The 20,843-nt window shown below is 34.2% G+C and overlaps 1 protein-coding gene across 1 annotated transcript in view; it reads right to left on the bottom strand.

The window, feature by feature from the left end:
* Positions 1-20,843, bottom strand: part of STK24 (serine/threonine kinase 24) — a 127,659-nt gene that overhangs the window by 56,150 nt on the left and 50,666 nt on the right. Inside the window, exon 2 of the mRNA XM_051984044.1 lies at positions 19,023-19,253. Within this exon, the coding sequence (XP_051840004.1) occupies positions 19,023-19,253 (231 nt within the window). The remainder of the gene's footprint in view (positions 1-19,022; positions 19,254-20,843) is intronic.

The raw sequence follows: 20,843 nt of genomic DNA on the forward strand, positions 1-20,843 counted from the left end.
ATTTATTTTAATGATATCAATGATTAGGCTATAAATAAAAAGCTGATTCTGCAATGACTCTCAAAGCAATAACAAAGAATTTTTTATCTGTTAAAACAAATTTTCTTTGTTCTACTGTTTGATCCTGGTCACATCAAGTATTTTTAAATCCTTGTTTAAAGATTTTCTTTCTTAAAGACCCATGTTAATAATCGATGGTTGTGGTATTTCTGAATAATCTAAAAGCCTTTGGTCTCTTATTTCTTGATCCCAAGTTATTTTCCCCCCAACATATTTTGCCTGAAATGCAGCCTAGTATCAAAGTCAATTTTTAATACGTTTGCAGTTACCTTGTCAAGTTCTTCACTCAATTTCCCCTCTTCATCTGCTGAACAGATGTCAATGCAATTTGTTTCTGGTAATTTATTTTCATGGTAAGCATGGCAAAAAACAAGATGAAGTAGATTCCATAAAATAATGATTCTTGTTGCCTTATTAAAGATGAGGAAACTGAGGTAAACAGGGTTAAATGATTTGCTTAGAGTCACTCAGACAGCAAGTGTGAGATCAAATCTGAACTAAGGAAGATGAGTTTTCCTGATTACAGTCCCCCTCCTCTGTGCACTAAACTACCTAGTTGCCCTTTGAGACTTCCTTCCATTGCAACTGTTACGTGTCTTTTGGTTTCACAGTAAGAAGATAAATATAGATGTGATTCAGTTATTGCAAGATGCCAATGTATTTATTAGTCAAAGACAAAGATTACACACAGTTTAAGTACCAACAGTTAAAAGAATGTGGATGGTCAAGGAATTGTGAAATTCTTATCCTCTGTACCCTATTTCACCATTCATAGAAATGAAAAAAGGACAACACAGAACTGTAAGCTAGTTTGTATTTTTCATGGTTGAGCAAAAAATATCTAAATATCTAATATTTTAGTGATATGTCTTTCCATTCTGACAAAAATGAAAATGATATATCAGCTTGATTTGTAATTCCTAAGATGCACGAATTAGTAATACAATAATATTATAAACATATTCATTCCATCTCAAGCAATCATACAATCAATATATATTTATTAAGCGACTAATATTTGCCAGGTATTGGTCTAAGCAATGGGGATTTTAAAAAGAGATGCAAAAGATAGCCCTGTCCTCAAGAAAGTTGCAATTTAATGGGAAAGATAACATATACAAACAAATATACACAAAGCAAGCTGTATATAGCATAAACAGGAAGACAAAATTAAGATGCGGATCAAGGAAGGCTTCCTGTAAAAAATGTGGTTTTTGTTGAAAACTGAAAGCCAGAAAGTTAGTAACTGAAGCAGAGGGCAGAATGTTCTAGAGATGGAGCTCAGCCAGAGAAAACTTTCAGAGCCAAAAATGGATCAACTTGTTCTTAGAACAGTCAGGATGGCGGTTAAAAAGAATATGTTCTGAGGAATAAGATAATACAAAGACTGGACATGTAAGAGGTGGTTAGATTATTAAGGGATTTAATATTCAAACTGTATTTCGTGGTTGATCTGGGAAGTACAAGGGAGCCCCACAGAGAATGGACATGAAAGGAAAAAAATCATTTTAATGACTAAATGGCAGATGGATTGGAATGGGAAAGACATTTAAGGTAACTACATTCATTGATGAGAGTCAACACTAGAGTGTAATGGCAGCGAAAAAGGAGAGAAGAGAGCTTATTTGACAGATGCCACAAAGGTGAAACTGAGAAGCTCTTGGCAAGACACTGATTTGGGGAGAATAAGAAATAGTGAGTAACCCAGGATGACTCCTGGGTTGTAAGCCCAAGGAATTTGGGTGTGTAGTGTATTTCTTTCTACAGTGATAGGGGAGGTAAATAGGGAGAAAAAACATGACTTCCATTTTGAACATATTGAGTTTAAGATGTCTACTGAAAATCCAATTCAAACAATCTGCAAGGCAGTTGAGGATGTGAGAGTGGAGGTCAGCACAGAGGATAGTACAAAATAGGCAGATTTGAGACTCACCAGTATAGAGATACCTTAATTAAATCTATGAGAGTAGATAGGATCACCAAATTGACAATTAAAAGAGATCGAGTCCTGAGAGACCATGAGCTACTGGACATGAGCTACAAGGGGACCCAGCAAAGGAAATAAGACAAGTAGTAGTAGAACTAGAAGAGATCAGTCAATAAAAACCTGGATAGAAAAAAATTTCAGGGAGGAGGTAATCAATAATGTCGAAGACTACAGAAAGGTCAAGGAAAAAAGACCACTGGATGTGGCAAGTTAAGAGATCCCTGAGAAATTTATAGAGAGAAGAGCTTCGGTGGAAGGATGAGATCAGGAGCCACATCTAAGATCCAACAAGAGAGTGGTAGGAGACAAAGCAGAGACCTCCTCTGTAGTTGGTCTTGTCAAAGAATTCAGCTAGAAAGGAGAGAAAAGACAGAGTAATAACTGGCAGGCATGGATGAATCAAAGGAAGGGTTCTGTGTTGGGGGTAGGGAAGAGTTGTAGGTAGTAGGGAATGAGTCAGTAAAAAGGGAGACTCAAAATAAGTGAAAGAGTGAAAGATGACAGAGGAGGCAAATTATCGGAGACAGATCAGAGATCAAGAGCTGTAAAGGAACTCTAAGCTTAGGGAGCTTAAGTTTATCACCCACTGAGGCACAGCATCAGATACACATTCACTTTTTAAAACCAGTTTACTCACCCAAACTATTCAAATGGAAATTTAAATATTCAAATGCAGAAAAATGAAGTAATTCAGAAACGAATGTTTTAATTGAATTATAACCTGGTTTATTTAGAAACACATTCTCACACTGTGGCACTTTCATCATACTAGCAGTTTAAAAGATATGTGTCTAAACGAGTCATAAGGGGGGAAGGTATTGTGAAATTCTTATCCTCTGTACCCTGTTTCACCATTCATAGAAATGAAAAAAGGACAATACAGAACTATACGCTAGTTTGTATTTTTATATTTCATAGTTGAGCCCAGTTTGTAGCCGCTAAAGGACTAAGTCAATAAGACAATACAGACTACTTTTTTTTCCCCCACGCCCTTTGTTAGGTGTGGTATGTGGATGGAAGCAAATGTGAGGATAAATATCTTTTATATTTATATAAAATGTTAGCATGGTTGTGGTAGAAGTACTAAAACTCAGTTGGAGGTGAGGCTGACAATGAAGTTAAAGACAAAGGATTTTTAATCAGAGGAATTACATAGTAGATACTCTGCCTTAAGAATGCTATTTTGTGATAAGCTGGCTCATTTCATAAAAGCTTGAAAAGACTTCCCCGAATGGATGCTAAATGAATTGAGCAGAACCAGAACACTGTTCACACTAACAAGATTATGTTTATGATCCATTATGAGGGACTTGGCTCCTTTCAATAATGAAGTAGTTCAAGGAAATTCCAGTAATGATGGAAAGACTCCTCCCTATCCAGAGGGAGAATTGGAAACTGATTGTGGATCAAAGAATAGTATTTTCACCTTTTGTTGTTGTTTGCTTACTTTTTTTCTTTTTTGTGTTTCTTTCGCTTTTGATTTGATTTTTTCTTGCACAACATGACAAATACAGAAATAGGTTTAAAAGAATTTCACATATTTAACCTATATCAGACTTCTTGCTATCTTGGGAAGGAAGAAATAAGGGAAGGAAGGAGAAAAATTTGGAACTTTTAGTTTTACACAAAAATGAATGTTGAAAACTATCTTTATATATATTTGGAAAAATAAAATATTATTGAAAAGATAAATTAATTAAAAGATCACCAGACTCTAAGATCTGGAAAATACTAGAGAAACTATACATTAATTTCCACAAAGCATCACAAACTCTCTTTATGCTATCCAGTGAACTAGAGAGGTCCAATTCAATTCAAACACACATGTAGACTGTATGATAGCATAGCATAACTGGAACAGTCCATACCAATGGAATGACTTGACTCAAAGACTAGACATTAACAGAGGATTAATATCAACTTAGAGGGAGAATTCTAATAGAATCCTCAGCTATAGCATTCAAGATCTTTATCAGTGACACAGTGACAGTGATAAAAACAGAGACAGCAAGTTTATAAAATTGGCAAATAAAACAGAGCTGGAAGAGATAATTTGAACTCCTATAACATTTTATTATTTGCCATTTGCTTTCTCTACAACTCCATGAGAAAATCATCCACAAATCAAAGTTTTTTTTTTTTAATGTCTCTGCTGATAATCACCAGGGATATACAATTCTTTATTGTTATTATTAGTAGTATGCCCATTTTTTTAGATAAAAGGTATGAGGCTGAAGTGACTTTAAAAAGTTAACACTGCTGCTCATCACCAGAGTAGAGACTTGGCCTGACATATTCTTGGCATACTGACAGACAGTATTCCTTCTACTATTCTACATTGTCCCTAACCAATGGTTCTACACTGCATTTAAGATATTATTGAATAAAAGGATCCCAAAATATCTTGGCATACTAGAACAATAAGGAAAACAAAAATACAAACTTAATTCCTATTAAATGTGTAAGTAAAGGATGTAGCCAATAATGATACAAAAGCCTTCTTTCTTTCCCTCCCCGACAAGAGTTAATACAGCCTTGGTCTGAATTAATATACCATCCAGAATGAAAATAAAGAGAATCCTCAACTTTTGGACCCCATCTGTTGTGTGCTATGTTCAATCCAGGGTACGCCACCTTATAGGAAGAATATTGACAAAATTAAAAAAGAGGAAATTTCCGTTCAGCTATATATTAGTCTAGGTGACTAATCTCTTCCAATTTAAGATTCTGTGAGTCCTATGTAAAATACATATTTCTAAAATAAAACAGAAATTGTTGTAAGTGTTTTTACATTCCAATCACTAAACATTGTTACAGGCCACAACTCTGAACTTTGAAACAAGGATTCTTACAAGGTGTTAAGTCAGTGGAATTGATAAAGACAATGGTTATCTAGTTTAGCATGGTGTTTAATAGTTCTCTAGTTCAGTATATGTACTTAGTACTTAATATAGTTCCACAAGATTTACACCTATGATAATGGAGTATATAACAGCCAACAAGGACTGGATGAGATCCAATTTCATCTTCATCAGCCTTGTGGCTGAAACCACTGAAACCAAGACTTCGGAAGGCCTTTAAAGAAAGCTAACCTGACCCCAGGAAAGGAGATAAGACTTTGAAGGAGACAAAAAAGGATTTGGACTTAAACCCCTGGCTACTCTTGTAGTGATTACTCTGCTGAAAAGAGTACTCCAAGACCACCAGAAACCCAAACGTGAACACTACATTTTGTCACAAGAACATTACAAAACATCTCTTCATTCCCAAAACATAACAACCTGTTACTGGAGACCAAGGATTTTTAAAAAAAATATTCTTTGTTCTTTGTTCTCAAAGAGAAACCATGACATGCAAGTGAATTGAATTGAAGCAAGGAAGAGCTGTGCAAGGTGACCTGCCTCACTTTTCCCTACAGAGCCATCTGGGTTCAGTGGCCAGAGATCAATCAAGATGACGAGAGATGACTCTGGATGCAATGGGAAACCTGGGCCTTTTTAAGATAAGGTCTACAACAGGTCTGGACTTAACTAGTCAGTCAATAAACATTAGTCATTTACTATGTGACAAGCACTGTGTTAAGACCTATAGTTAACCTAAGCTAATTAGTTATCTAAATTATAAAATTTGTTAAAAGCAAACAAAATTTATCTTACTTTTGATGTGGGAAATACCTCCTAACAGACTTGATAGCTAAAAGACTTGATATTCATTTTGTCAGAATTTATTTTCTGCTTATCAGAGTTCATAAAATAGAAGCTGTTACTTGTTAGAAATTATAAGAAAATATGGTATATTATTCATATATGCAAAAAGACAATACCATTTAGCAACCAACGATTTATATCCTAACTTGATATATTATTTTTTGTTTACACCTTCTAAATGCCTTTTTAAAAATTAATACAATTCATAAGACCTTAATGAACACTACTGTGTCCAAATCTTTAATTCTGCATAATAAATGCTTTCTTTTGTGTTTCAAGCATGTCACCATCAGATAAAAAAAAGAATTTGTTAGATTAAATTTTGATTAAAATCAATTCTCTTTTCAATACACTCACCTTCTACCAATTTTTAAATCCCTTAAGAGATTACAAATAGTTAATAGACAATTCATACCTACTCTATTTTCCCCAAGAATAACTTCCAACTTTTTAACCTAATCATCTCCTAAACCCAAACATACACATATATATATATGTAGATACACACATATAATCACAGCAACTAGAAATCTGGCTAAGCAATTGTGCTAATTCATACTATTTTTGTTTGTTACTCATTTCTTAAAGATTAGAGAATAAATACAGATGATGAGAAAATTGTTACCTGCCACTAGGCACAAAGACTCTCACTGTTAATACAACCAAGTATCCTTCAGGTTTCCTACATTTAATCATTCCACAACAGGCACACTGCTCCAAGGAAATGTAAAACTTTCTGGTACATAACTGCTGTTCTATCAAGATGAGGAGCAATTCCTCCTAAGAAATCCTAGAGTTCAGTTTCCAAATGGATCACGATTAAAAGGAAGAACCAACTCTAAAAAGATTTTGCCTTCACAACTCAAATATAAAAAAATTAAGAGAGCAAGACGCTTTGCAAGTTGTCCTCAAATGGCAACATGAATTCAAAGGAGGCAGAAATAAAGTTTGAGTTCAGACAGCAGCCATGTGAAACCAGGAAAAAAAAATTCTATGTTTTCAGATATATGTCTTCAATCAGAGGCCAGAAACTCAGCCCTTCTCCTGGGCCAAAAGGAAACAAGGTTGTTCTATGACCCTATGCACAGCCAAAACCGAAAGAAGATTGAAAGAGTTTTCATGGCAAGATTTTCACAAGATTGGATGGAGCTCAGAATGTGAGAGGAATGAGCGGAAGTATGTATTTGTCTGAGGAGTACCAACAGAGGTGCTTACCTCCTCCGAAGTCTGCGGAGGTCAGGGTGATTGCCAGCTGTCTTTCAGCCTGCCATCCCTTTTGAGGAGAGGGCCCAAAGCTTCTTCTAAAGTCAAGTTCTTACGTCAGGCTGGCCAAAAAGTCCCTGCAATCAAAGAAATTATTGTGGTTTTGCATTTGGCGTCTTTATGCCTCTTTCCTTTGGAGACAAGTCTGTCAGTCTTTGAATGGATATGAACCACAAAAAGCAAATGATCCAAAAATAGATATCCACCAGAATGTGAAACAGGTCTGAGGAAAAAACAAGTGCCTGAATTGTACAGAGTAATTTTGGTGGATACAGATGACATCTTATCACACACTAAAGGCAACCATTAACAACTTTCCCTTTGAAAGATCTTGACAACCTACATTTCACTAACACCTGCCTTCTCCAGACCAATAGTACTATAATATCACAATTTTCTAAAGAAGTGATTACTCACCAGCCCTGAAGTCAAGAGGACCTGAGTTCAAATCCGATCTCAAACTTAACATTTACTAGCTATGTGAGACCCTGGATAAGTCACTTAACTACAATTGCTTCACAAAAAAAAGAGAGAGGTGATCACCAAAGGCTCTAAAGCAGCAACTCTCAAATGTTACCTGAAGAACCCCTAACATCCAAAAAGCAGTAGTATTTATGTAAAACTACAAAATATTAAAGATTAGCTTACATTTTGTTGCTAATTATCTTCAAAAATCCCTACTATAATTACCAGAAAAACCTATTCAACAGAAACAAAGAATACAATCAGAAAATCAACATAATACCCAGTCACACAAAAGGAATCAAACCCTAATGGGTAGCTAATCAACATTAACAATATTAATCCTGTGTATTTCTTTTACTCAAAAAAGTTATATAAATTCCATTCCTAACAATTTAATCTCCTGAGAACCAAAAATAATTTAATACCATAACACCTCTTCTATTACACACTCACTTTAACCATTCAATAAAATGTCTGATTTCTAAACCTCAGAATTCCCCTTTAATCATATTAAACAATAGTCTCCACACTCTTAGCCTCCTCTTCTAAAAAATGACTAACATTATACGGGGAAAAAAAGCACAGCCCCAGAATACCTTGGTTGCCTGCCCATTCTATACTCAAAATACAATAATTCAAATAGAGGAAACCAGGGGGAATTCTATAATACCAGCAAGTAACATTTTCACAAAATGAACTCTCAATAAAAATAATGAAGTATATATTCTTTACTTCTACAGTACAAAATTGTTCTTGGCCCAAATGCAGAAGTAGGAAAAAGTTGCAGAAAGCAGATTTAGGCTTGCAATAAAGACACTGCCTAACAATTAAGAGTAGATGTTCTTAGAATTGAGGTCCATGAACTTGTTTTATTTTTAATTTAAAGTGTATTTTTTAAAATTGTACACATCCAATTTCTATGTCATCTGATTCCTTTTGTAAAACTACACACTACACATAACATTTTGCACCCAAAAATATATTTCTAAAAAGAGGGTTGGTTCATAAGCTTCAGTAGAATGACAAAGGAGTTCACAACTGATACGCACTTCCCCCCCCCAAAAAAAAAAGATTAAGAACTTCTAAACTAGACCTACCAAAAAGTGAAATTGACTATCTTGAAAGACTAAATTACCCATCACAGAAGCATTTCAAAGAAAGATTAGTCTCATATGTACTTGCTATCTCCTCCCAATTCCAAAGTAAGCTCCTTTTCAATGGGGATTGCTTTGTTCATTCTACTGGGATCCCGATCAGTTATAGAAATTCTTTAGACACTACATTCTCAAAACTCTTCTACACTCAGCTCTGTATTCAAAGGTCACTGGAATTTCAGACAAAGTCATCTTCATTGCTTTGAATGACAACACAGCAAAGGAAATGGGGAGAATTTCAAATCAATGTCAGCAAGTGATGAGCATTATCATCACTGAAATTTCATTATAGTTACATCAGCATTCTACTTTAGAGCTTAAATTGTATAGCAATTCTCTCTGCTATTACATTTTCCCTCCTACTTAAAGGGTCTCTTTTAGACATTTCCCTTGGGACAGCTTTGTATTGAAGTGAAATCCTATATTTGGAACAAGCTGAATATGTAGGCTGCCAATACCTCCCTCTGATGTGATGTGACCCGCTATGTCCAAATTCACCCATAGTATCTCAGACTATAATAAAAAAAAAAAAGACCACCAAGAAATCTTAGCTAAGTCCGCCTTCCCAACTGTCTATGTTTGCCAGTTCCCAAGCAATAGAATTCTCTGCAAATTAGGGAAATGCCTTATCACACTGAATATCAATTAAACTACCATGACGTAAGATACTATGTGTTTTTACTTGAAAAACATAAATATTATTTCTCCATACTAGAAACACAGCAAGTTGTTGTTACATGTATGCAAAAAGTTTGTGGCCTCAGGATCTGAATAAATAACCCAAAGACTGATTACAAATTTCAATCTGAGCACTCAGCACTTTCATCTCAGCACTTTTCATACCCTATGACCAGAAATGCTAGGAAAGAAATCCAACAGCAGCTTTGGCAATGTCCTATTATTGTCCTCAGCGGGGCCAAAGATTCCTTTCTGCACAAGGTGCAGAATACCATAAATTGCCTTTAAAAAAAAAAAAAAAAAAAAAAGATAAATGTAGCCACTAAAACAGGTTCTCTTTGCCTCTCCCAGCTTCCATAGCTGCTTTAACAAAAGGTAATACAGGATTAAAGTTTGCCCTCCAATCTGGATGAAAATGCCTGAAGATAGCTAAAAAAGCATTCTTCAAGGATTCCAAGAGAAAACTTGCAAATCCAGAAAATGCGATCTATAATCACAGTTCAGTGTGTTATTGACTATTAAATATGGTAGAATTCAATTGTGAGACAAAATGTCAAATCTGTTTTCCTTCTTTAGAAGGAAAAATTCTAAAGAAAATGGGAAAATTAACTCAATTTTCACAGAATAATGGGATCATTTATTTAGAGGTAAAGTGATATTACAGATGTACTAGTAGTACAATCCCATTATTTTACAGATATGAACACTGAGGCCCAGAAAAATTAAATATATTGCCCCCAGATTATATAAAGTTAAATGGAAGATCCATGACTGAAACCCACATCTTCTCACTCCAAATCCAGTGAGTCTTTTAGCCCACTAATGAGTCAGTCAATAAGCAGTTTATTATTTGCCAGGCACATAATGCTAATTACTGGGGGGGATAAAAAGAGAGACCCATTTCTTCAAAAACTCATATTCTTATATGGGAGAAAACATGTAAATAATTACGAACAAGATATATACGGAATAAAATAGAGATAATTAGCAGAGGAAGGCAAGACAAAGTGGGCAAGCCTTGTGGAAGGTAGAATTTTAGCTGGGATGAGATGAGAGATGAGGGAGAAAATTTTCAGTACAAGTTAATGAAAATCATGCAGAGTTAAGAAGCAGAATGTCTTGGGTAAAGAATAGTAAGGAGATCAATGTTGCTTGATCAAAGTGTATGTTGGGAGAAGCAAGGGGAAAGATTGGAAAAGTGAGAGGAAACTGAGTTGCAAAAAGCTTTAATAGTCAAATAGAGGGTTTTACATTTGATCCTAGAGATAAAAAGGCATCACTAGAGTTACCTGAATTGTATATGAGGATGGGGAGCCAGAATGCGAGGATATTAAAACTTAGATTTGAGTTTTAGGAATTATTAATTTGATTTGATAGTTGAGTAGAATCAGATTGAAATGAAGAAATGGGACACAAACATTATTTAATGAACAAGGAAATTTGGTCCAACATGGATTTTTATTATTTAATCACCGAATGAGTGCAGCCTCAAACTAAGACCTGTTGAAAACTTTAGCTTAAAAAAGGCCAAGGTCTCCCACTTCATCCAGGGCCATCTCCAGTCATCCTGATCTATATCTGGCTATGTGACCTAGATGCTCTGGAGGGGAAAGTGAGGTAGATGACCTTGCCCAGCCTTCTTCACTTAACCAATTCACTTGCATGTCATGGCGTCCCCTCCCTAAGGTCATGGTCCTCTTCAAGAATGATAGACAAATCACTGTTTCATTTAGAGAAAAAGATGATTTGTTATGGGCAGAATAGAAAAAATACTCATCCTCAAAATTCCCACCAGCATTTAGAATCAACAAATATTTTTAACACTTTACTTTCAGTAATTCAGCAATACTTTCTCAAATGTTCCCCCAAGCCTCTTATGTTTTCACATGAATCTAATTAATCTACATTTGTCTCTTGGAGAATACCATTTAAAAAAAAAAAAAACAAACAAACACCTAATTAACGCTTTGTAGTTATCAGCTTTACAGCCTTTTTTTTTTTTTTTTTTTTGGTCATGGACCTTTTTGGCAGTCTGGTGAAGACTATGAAGCGTTTTCAGAATTATGTTTTAAATAACTGAAGGAAATGCTAAATTTCAATTAGACGCTGGTGAAAATAAAAATGTAACTTTCTTCCACATCAAAATTTAGGGATTCCCTGAACTCTTTCTGTAGACCCTATATTAAGAATTCCTGCTTTAAAGGAAGAAAAGAAGTTCAGGTTTCCACAAATTTTAACTTGAATTTCAATCATTTATTTATTCAACATGAATTTAATAATTTCCTCCTATGTGACTGAATGTGCTAGGCACTAGGGATACAAAAGGCAAAAAGCAAACAGTTGCCTACATTATTCTGAGGGGAGGCAGATATATTGAATATTGAACGACACATACGCAGATTATAAAATATAAACTACTAAGTAATTTTTGGGTAGCAAGGTTCTGGGGAAGGGGAGAAAGAGGGCCTACCAACTTGTGGGACCAACACAGGCTTCTTCTAGGAGGGGACCCTGGATGTGGGCTCTGATAAAAGTTGAAGATTCTCTACCGATTCTACGAGCCAGGGAATTTGTAAGTTTGGAGCTCTCTAATGAAACTTTGCAGTTGCTGCTGATTTACATTTCCACATAGCTTTAGGGTTTACACAGATTGACTTCACAATGGTTTCCAAAGGTAGATAGTTGAAGCATTATTACCCAAATGAATAAAAAGCCAGCTGAGGCTTAAATCCATTAAGTGATTTGACAGGGTCCAAAGCTAGTAATTTATCAGAAAGCCAATAGTCAAACACAGATCTTTGAATCCAATTCTATCTGTCTTCTCAAATCCCTTCCAGGGTCTCAATCATCAGTTTTAGAAATATTAATATTCTTTAAACTCAGTTAAGTGTAAGGTCTCTATTAACAAGTATTGAATAAGAATCTATTGTGAAAATAAAAACAAAAAGCCTGGCACACATTGGAAATATCCCCAACTCCTATCCCACTCCTAGCACTCAATTTCCTACTCTATAAAAACTAAGGCCTAGACTAATCTCTAAGGTCTCTTCTCTTTCTATTTTGATTTCCTGGGTAATGGCTAGCATGTACTAGGTGCAGCCTAGATACTTTCCTTACAGGAATTACATAAAAGAAAACAATTCAAATAGAGAACATGAACAGACTACATATTTTTATAACAATGCTTAAATTAAAACCTTTATTTGAAAGAACCATTTTTCCTCTGAGGTATTGCTTATCCAATATTATGAAGGAAAGTTAATGAAAAGGCATACTTAACACACTTTTTTCAGGAATACATCTAATTAATAAAAGGTCAGGCCAAACTAAAGAGATTAACATGCTTTGCTGAACACTTGTTCCCACTATTAACAGTTATGTATACTACTATTAACAAAGAAAAATAATTCTGTCTCAAATAACAAAAAATTTTGGAAGACATAACAAACAACACTTCCTATCAACAAAAACTGCCTCAATGGGCTAAATGTTCATCTTTGCTTACCATTTGCCATACATTAATACATCCATTGTTTTATATCCATGAACTGATAAAAGCTGATATCTCAAGAGTGTCTCATAATTTGCTTTAAAAGAAGGCTCAGGTTTAAACAGCAGTCACCAAATCTATTACAGTAAATAAAATTAAGAAAAAAGAGAAGTAAAACTTAAGTCTATTTCTGTATCAAGCTCACTTAGGCTAAAAGCACTAAATGAAATTCCCAAACATTAATTTGCCTTTGGCCTCTTCCATCTTAAAGTAGAAGGAATGAATACTTTACCAAAGCTGGAATTCATCAGAAACACAACAAAGAATCCTCTTATAAATCACACAAAACAATTTCTGATGTGTAAGGTAGGGACACAGTAAAGAACATTTCTCAATCCCACATAATTCCAAAGGGAATGCTAAAACCAGTAGTCATTTTGGCAACCAAGATCAAACTACACAAATGAAGGAATTGCTGAAGTTTTACCTCACACTCCAGCAAATTGGCAAAAGTGATAAAAGACATCATTACTCAATGTTGGCAGGAATATAGAAAGATATACTAATGTATGTACTAATATATGGAGTTATGAATGAGTACTTTTTGTGCTGTAAGAATTAGAAACAAAAAAATGCCCATCAATTCAGAAATGGATAAATGAAATACAGAAGAATATGAAAATAATGAATTATTATTATAGAGTAATGATGGATATTCTGAATAGAAAGAAGAATGGCAAGACCTATATGAAGTGAAGCAAAGTAAAATAAGCAGAGCCAGGATAAAAATACACAAAGATTATAATAGGAAAATAAAATGAAATGAATGCTGCGAAATTACAAAATATTAGTTTGGCTTCAAAAAAGACACATAAGAATATTTTTAAAATAAAGGAGTTTGTTCTAGATGGGGTCTAAAGTTCCTGTTAGCTTAAGATCTTTGTATGACAGGTTCTTGTTTTCTAAAGCCAACAGTAACAAAAGTCTCATTTAAAATTCCACTGATCACATCTTAAACATTTTTTTATTCCCAAGGAAAGACCAACACTGAAGAAGGCACAAAGGATATATATAGCTTTTGGTACCAAGTTCTTCCCCACATATACAAGATACAGTGTTCACACATTTAACTTTAATTGAGGCTTTCAAAAGTGAGTTATAAATCTAGGAACAATGATGTAGAGATAGATAATCCCTCTAGTCTGTTGCAATGTGATGTCTGTGATGGCTTGGCTCAACATCAGATCCATTTTATACCTCTTCTATTCCCTTTCTGTCTCTTGTGAATGAGCTTCCATTCTCAACTGGGGGCACCCACACGCTGAGACTGGGGAGTGATCCCACTAATGTCCATTAGGAATATCTCTTTTTGATGCTCCAAGTTATTATTAATCAGAAAAATGCAAATTAAGACAACTCTGAGATACCACTACACACCTGTCAGATTGGCTAGAATGACAGGGGAAGATAATGCGGAATGTTGGAGGGAAGGTGGGAAAATTGGGACACTGATACAATGTTGGTAGAAATACATCCAACCATTCTGGAGAACAATTTGGAACTATGTGCAAAAAGTTATCAAACTGTGCAGACCTTTTGATCCAGCAGTGTTACTACTGGGCTTATATCCCAAAGAGATCATAAAGAAGGGAAAGGGACCTGTATGTGCATGAATGTTTGTGGCAGCCCTCTTTGTAGTGGCCAGAAACTGGAAACTGAGTGGATGCCCATCAATTGGAGAATGGCTGAATAAATTGTGGTATATGAATAATATGGAATATTATTGCTCGGTAAGAAATGACCAACAGGATGATTTCAGAAAGGCCTGGAGAGACTTACACGAACTGATGCTGAAAATTAAGGGAACTAATTTAGGGTTTACACAGATTGAGCAGGGCCAGGAGATCATTATATACTTCAACAACAATACTATATGATGATCAATTCTGATGGACCTGGCCACCTTCAGCAATGGGATGAACCAAATCAGTTTCAATAGAGCAGTAATGAACTGTACCAGCTACATCAAGTGAAAGAACTTTGGGAGATGACTATGAATCACTACATAGAATTCCCAATCCCTCTATTTTCATCCGCCTACATTTTTTATTTCCTTCACAGGCTAATTGTACACTATTTCAGAGTCCGATTCATTTTGTACAGCAAAATAACTGTTTGGACATGTAAACATATATTGTATTTAACTTATACTGTAACATATTTAACATCTATTGGTCAATCTGCCATCTGGGAGAAGGGATTGGGGGAAGGAGGGGAAAAGTTGGAACAAAAGGTTTTGCAATTATCAATGCTGAAAAGTTACCCATGCATATATCTTGTAAATAAAAAGCTATAATTAAAAAAAAAAAAAAAGGAATACCTCTTTTTTTGGTAAACCTTTACCCAAGTAAATTTCCCAGCTCTCCACATGTACCATATTATCACCCTAATTTTGCCACTTGCAAAGTACATATCACTGAGTCAAAAGCAAAATGGGATGGGTTTTTTGTCTTTTTAAGAAGAACAGAGATATTGGGAGAGAGGGAAGGCTACCAAAGTTATTCATGTCTTTCAGGCATATAAGAATAAAGTTCTAGGCACAGATCTGAATTGAAATAAATTTTCAAAAATGAATTTATCATGTATGTTTCTAAATATTCCTGAATCCTAGTTATCAACATACAAATTATTTGTCACAAATTAATTTGGGGAAAAATGGAAAAGTGGGGGTCAAATAAGTGCTTGGTTGAGAATATTACAATCACTCTAAATCCTCTGTTAATCAATTGAGGAAATCAAATTTATTAAGCATCTACTATGAGTCAGGCCTTGAGGCTGTAAAATATACATAATTCTAAATTTTACCAAGTAAACTGACATGTGATATCTCTTCTCTGTGCATCCTCAAATTTTCCTTTATAAGAAAATACTAAATTTTGACAATTTCCTTTTGAAATTTTTTTTTGTTTTGTCTTCATTTCAAATATGGAGAAATTTAGGCAAAATAAAGTAATAGTTAAAATCTAGAGAAATCTGAACCCCAGATTTTGATTCTCAATTTTCTGTTTTATTTTCTACTAGAACTTATGCCTCAATACTGAAAATTAGTAATTTCCAATATCTTAACCACGGCTTTCTACAACAAGGTATGTTTGAAAGGGAAACAATTATATACAGTAGATTAAATCCTGCTAATAATTCACAGCGAAAACAGAATCACAGGTCTGGAATGTCCAATTCAGATTATAATACTTATTATTGTTTTACAAGATTCATTCTCTTGATATTCTTTTAGAAAAGAGGAGTATAAGCTTCTATTTTAGTGACTTAAGAACAATGTATTTAATTAAACAGGCTATACTATAATTTAGCACACAAATGTCAATGCATATTTGTAGAATAGACAATTTTGTACACAGAATGCAGAATGCATGTAAAATGTAGAATAGAATTGCTTCTACTTTTAATTATGTTAATCTTTGTTGGAAAAAATTCACAGATTTTGAATTTGAAAGTTGGAAAGGACACCTCAAAGATCACCTTGTTTAATGCCACACCAAATCAATTTAACACTATCAATAATAATCCTGTTTTTAAAAGAGAGCAAAAGTTCATAATTTCATATTTAGTCTTTTTTTTGTGGTTCTTTATGTGAAATATTCATTTTTGTGATCATAATGATTATTAATTATACATTAAATGTATAATTAAAAAAAGAAAACAAAAACTTTGTAAGAAAAGATAGACAGAGGAAAAAGAGTTGTAGCTAAACTATCCTGACATCAAAAAAATAGGAGGTGGTAAAGGAGATCACAAAAGCTAAAATGGACAATTTTGATAACATGCTACTTTTAAAAACTATATACTGTTTTCATATGAACAAAATCAATATACCTTGTCAAGTGGGAGGAAATTCTTTCATCAAATATTTCTTATATCAAAAATATATGGGTGAAGTGAAAAAAATGCAAGATGTCCCCAAAGTCCCCATCTAAATAAGATAACCATTCCCAATGAAGAAATGGTTAAATGAGGGAAATTATTTGTATTAAATATCATAGATAAAGCTCTAATATTAAAAATGTAAAGAGCATTAATACATATATATAATATCCAGAATCATTTCCCAGTTAGCCTTATAAAAGGCTAAAGAATATAAACAATTCCTACCCCCTCTCCCCCGGGCAACTGGGGTTAAGTGACTTGCTTAGTTTAGGGTCACACAACTAGGAAGTTTTTTGATTTAGATTTGAACTCAGGTCCTCCTGACTTCAGGGCTGGTGCTCTATCTACTGTGCCACTTTGCTGCCCCCAACAATTTTCAAAAGAAGAAATGCAAACCATTAATATACAAAAAATGCTTCAAATCATTTTAGGAGATGCATAAATTATAAAAAATTTTAAGATTTCTTCTCACTCTCAGCAAATAGGCAAAGATCATAAAATGTAAAAATAGTTCAAACATGTAGGAAAAATGGGCACATTAACGTAAGACTTGCAAAGCTACAAAACAGTCCTATCATCCAGTGAACAGTTCTGGAATATATTATTTCATCATAAGAAATAATGAATTTAAGGGATTCAGAAAAATGGTGGGAAGATAACTGAGACAGAAAGAAGCAGAATCAAAAAAATAAAATCTATATATATTTACTACAACAGAGTAAAGACATCGAAATTCAAATCTGTACAAATTTCATTTCAAAAGACTTCAAAAGACAAATAACATTTATATACAGGATTTTTTAAAGATTCATAAAGCACTTTAAATATACTAGCTCCTTTGAATGACGAAATATAGTTCCCTTAATTCAAAAGAATGACAGAAGTACAGAAAAGGGAACATGTTAAACAAAAGCAATGTGTCCCTTTGTTTTGTTTATCCAAAATTCATTTTGAGGTAGGATTCTTTGGTTAGGTTTAATTGAGATATGTTTCTGAGGAAGCTTGTTTTACTCAAAGCTGCTTAGAGATGAGAAGTTTTCAAAATGTAAAGGGGGAACTTGTGAAAAACTAAAAATTTTGTTTAAAACATGACCATTCTTCTAACCTGAGTATCTTAAAAATTCCATTTAACAGTTCAATGATTCATAAACTTTTTATGTCAGATAATCCCTTTCATCTATCATTTTTTAAACTTAAAAATTTCTCCAACTTCTCTATAAAAACAACAAAAACACCCTAAATCAATGCAGTTAATATGTTGTTCTCATTATCAGAAACAAAACTAATATAGCAGAAGTGGAGGGAAAAACTCAGGAATAAAAGGGACTGTACACAATTAGTGGTTCAATGCTGCATTATCAATACAGGAGTTAACCACAGGTACAGAAGTTCCACAAGAATTTCCTCACAATTTTCCAACAAAGTAATCCTCAGAATCTCTAATCCCCATTATAGAAAACACTGTATAAATCAGGTCAAAGAACAAGCCAGGACTTGAGGTAATTATGAAAAAAGAAATGAGAGATATTCTGGTTCTTCTTTAGAGAAGACCAATTCAAATGAGTCTATGTTCACTTTAGTTGGGGAAAAGAAATAGGGGAAAAAGAAAAAGCAGGAAAACATTACTCCAACATCTCTGAATCATGGTCACTCGACTTGTCCTGAGCCTTCAATTTTTCCTAAAAGTAATGATGACCATATATTGACCCAAGGGTCTTAAAAGTAAAAATTAAGACCCAAATTTGTATGTTCAACTCTCCCACCAACTCCCCTTTCCCCCGCAAAAAACCCTCCAATACCCCAGGCAACATCCAATTATTCAAACTCTGTAATTAGAAAAATTGTAAAATCCCTACATACACATTAATTTTATTAGGAATTTTTTCTAAAATGAAGTGATCAAAACCAGTTGCTAAAATAGTTTTAAGAAATTCTTTGTTTTTTCTTTTCAAGGACAATGATCCAAAGATTTAACACTTCACACACACACACACACACACACCCCCAGCTCATTATAAATTGAATCAAATTTTAATCTCCATACAATGAGTCCTTTAATATATATCTACATTATCTTGTGATTTTAAATGTCATCAAGGTACCAACCCAAAAGATTTATAGCTCTATATAAAGATCTGCCTGATTTCAAAAACCAAAATGTTTCTTCTCTTTTTAAAGCAAACTATGAGATCCAAGTCTTTCACAAACTCTCCAGCTATTTGCAAAAAGTTTTACCATTCAAAAATCAAGAGGATTTTTAAAAAATTTCTTACCTTGAGATAAGATCCATAATACTTGGTGACATATGGACTGTCACACTGGCTCAGCACTGTGATTTCTTGCTGAATGTCTTCAATTTCATCTTCTGCTTCTTCCAAATCAATGATTTTTATGGCAACTACTTTCTGAGTCCGATTGTCAATGCCTTTAAACACCTCACCAAAGGAACCTTTTCCAATTTTTTCAAGTTTTGTAAAAAGCTCTTCAGGATCTGCTTTTAGATTCTATTGTAGAGAAGGAAAAAAGAAGAGGGGTCAGAATTATTTCAACTGTCATAGACATTTTTCTGTTTAGTTCTAAATTTAATATCTATGAGAAATTTTAGGAGGACTTAACTATTTTCCTATATTGATTTACACAGATCAATTTTCCAAGTTTCAAATATTTAAAACAGCTATATGTAATATAAATTAAAATATATCAGTATCTATAATTCTATAGAGTATTTCTTTACAACAGTAAAAATACAGATTTAAAAAAATATATTGATAATGAAAAATGTTTCACTATTTTCCAAAATAAATGTTTAGACTGTTTAACACAGAGCAGCTAGGTGACAAAATGGATAGAGTATAGAACTTAAGAGTCAGGAACTCGCATTTTCCCTAACTGTGTGATCCTGGGCAAATAAATCATTTAACTTTGTTTGCCTTAGTTTCCTTATCTGTAAAATGAGCTAGAGAAGGAAACTGCAAAGCACTCCAGTATCTTTGCCACGAAAACCTCAGTAGGAGTAATGAAAAACCAGACAAGACCACTGAATGTTGTCACCAAATACTAATACCTTAAGATGATTATTAGGATCACTAGACAAGTGACTGTGGAAAGAGCCCTCTAAGGCCTTGGACTTAAGAGGTCTGGGTTTCAGTTCTGACAGCCTCTACTTAATCTAGGGAAGTCACTTAAACTCTTCTTTTGTGCCTTAATTCATGCTACTAATCCAACTGAGTAATTGTGAGGAAATGAGCTTTGTAAACCAAAGAGCATCACACAGAACCACGGACTTCGGGCTGGAGGGAACCTTAGTGGCCCTTTTTAGTCCAAATCCCTCATTTTACAAATGAGACTGGGAAAGGTTAAAGGATATTGTCCAAGGTCACCCAAGAAACTAGAGGGAAACGAGGGACTGGGACCAAGGTCCTGAATTGAAAGCCACCATTCTTTTCATTGTTTTTTGCACATAAAGTATGTTGTTATTATCAGTTTGGGGAAACAGAACATTATAATGAAATGAGCACTGGATTTTTCGAAAGAGCTTAAGTTCAAAATCTGACTCTACTATTGATCAATTCTATGACCTTGGGAGAAATTTCTAAAACTCTGCTCTGGGTTTTAGCTTTTGTCACCTGTAAAATAACTAGCTTCAAAGAGATGGCTTTATAACTCTCAGTTCCATGTGTCTGTGTTCCTGTAATGATTGTAATCTGTGAAGTGAATTTTAACAAAAAAGGGGCTAGGAAAAAAAAAATGTTCAAAGCTTCTTAAACTAAGGGACTCAATAAACCATTTAGCCTCCTTTCCCCCAACAAAAACCCAACTTCTTCAACCTTGCTAACTTGTGAACACTATATTTGCAAAAACTATCAATTCACTTTGCTGGAAGTCCTGGTCAGAGATAAATGTTCCCCAAGACTCAGAATTCTCTTCTTGCCTGAGGTTATGAAATGCAATTTTTCAAAGAAACAAAATTATGGCTGGTAAGTTTCCAGACTACCAATAAAAGCCTTTTTATCCATAATGAAGGTATAGCAATATATGACGCTGACAAAGAAACATCACTTAAAGAAGGAGAAAAAGAAGGGAAAAAATGGAGG

This window comes from Antechinus flavipes, chromosome 3, assembly GCF_016432865.1.
Source record: "Antechinus flavipes isolate AdamAnt ecotype Samford, QLD, Australia chromosome 3, AdamAnt_v2, whole genome shotgun sequence".
Taxonomy (NCBI): Eukaryota; Metazoa; Chordata; class Mammalia; order Dasyuromorphia; family Dasyuridae; genus Antechinus; species Antechinus flavipes.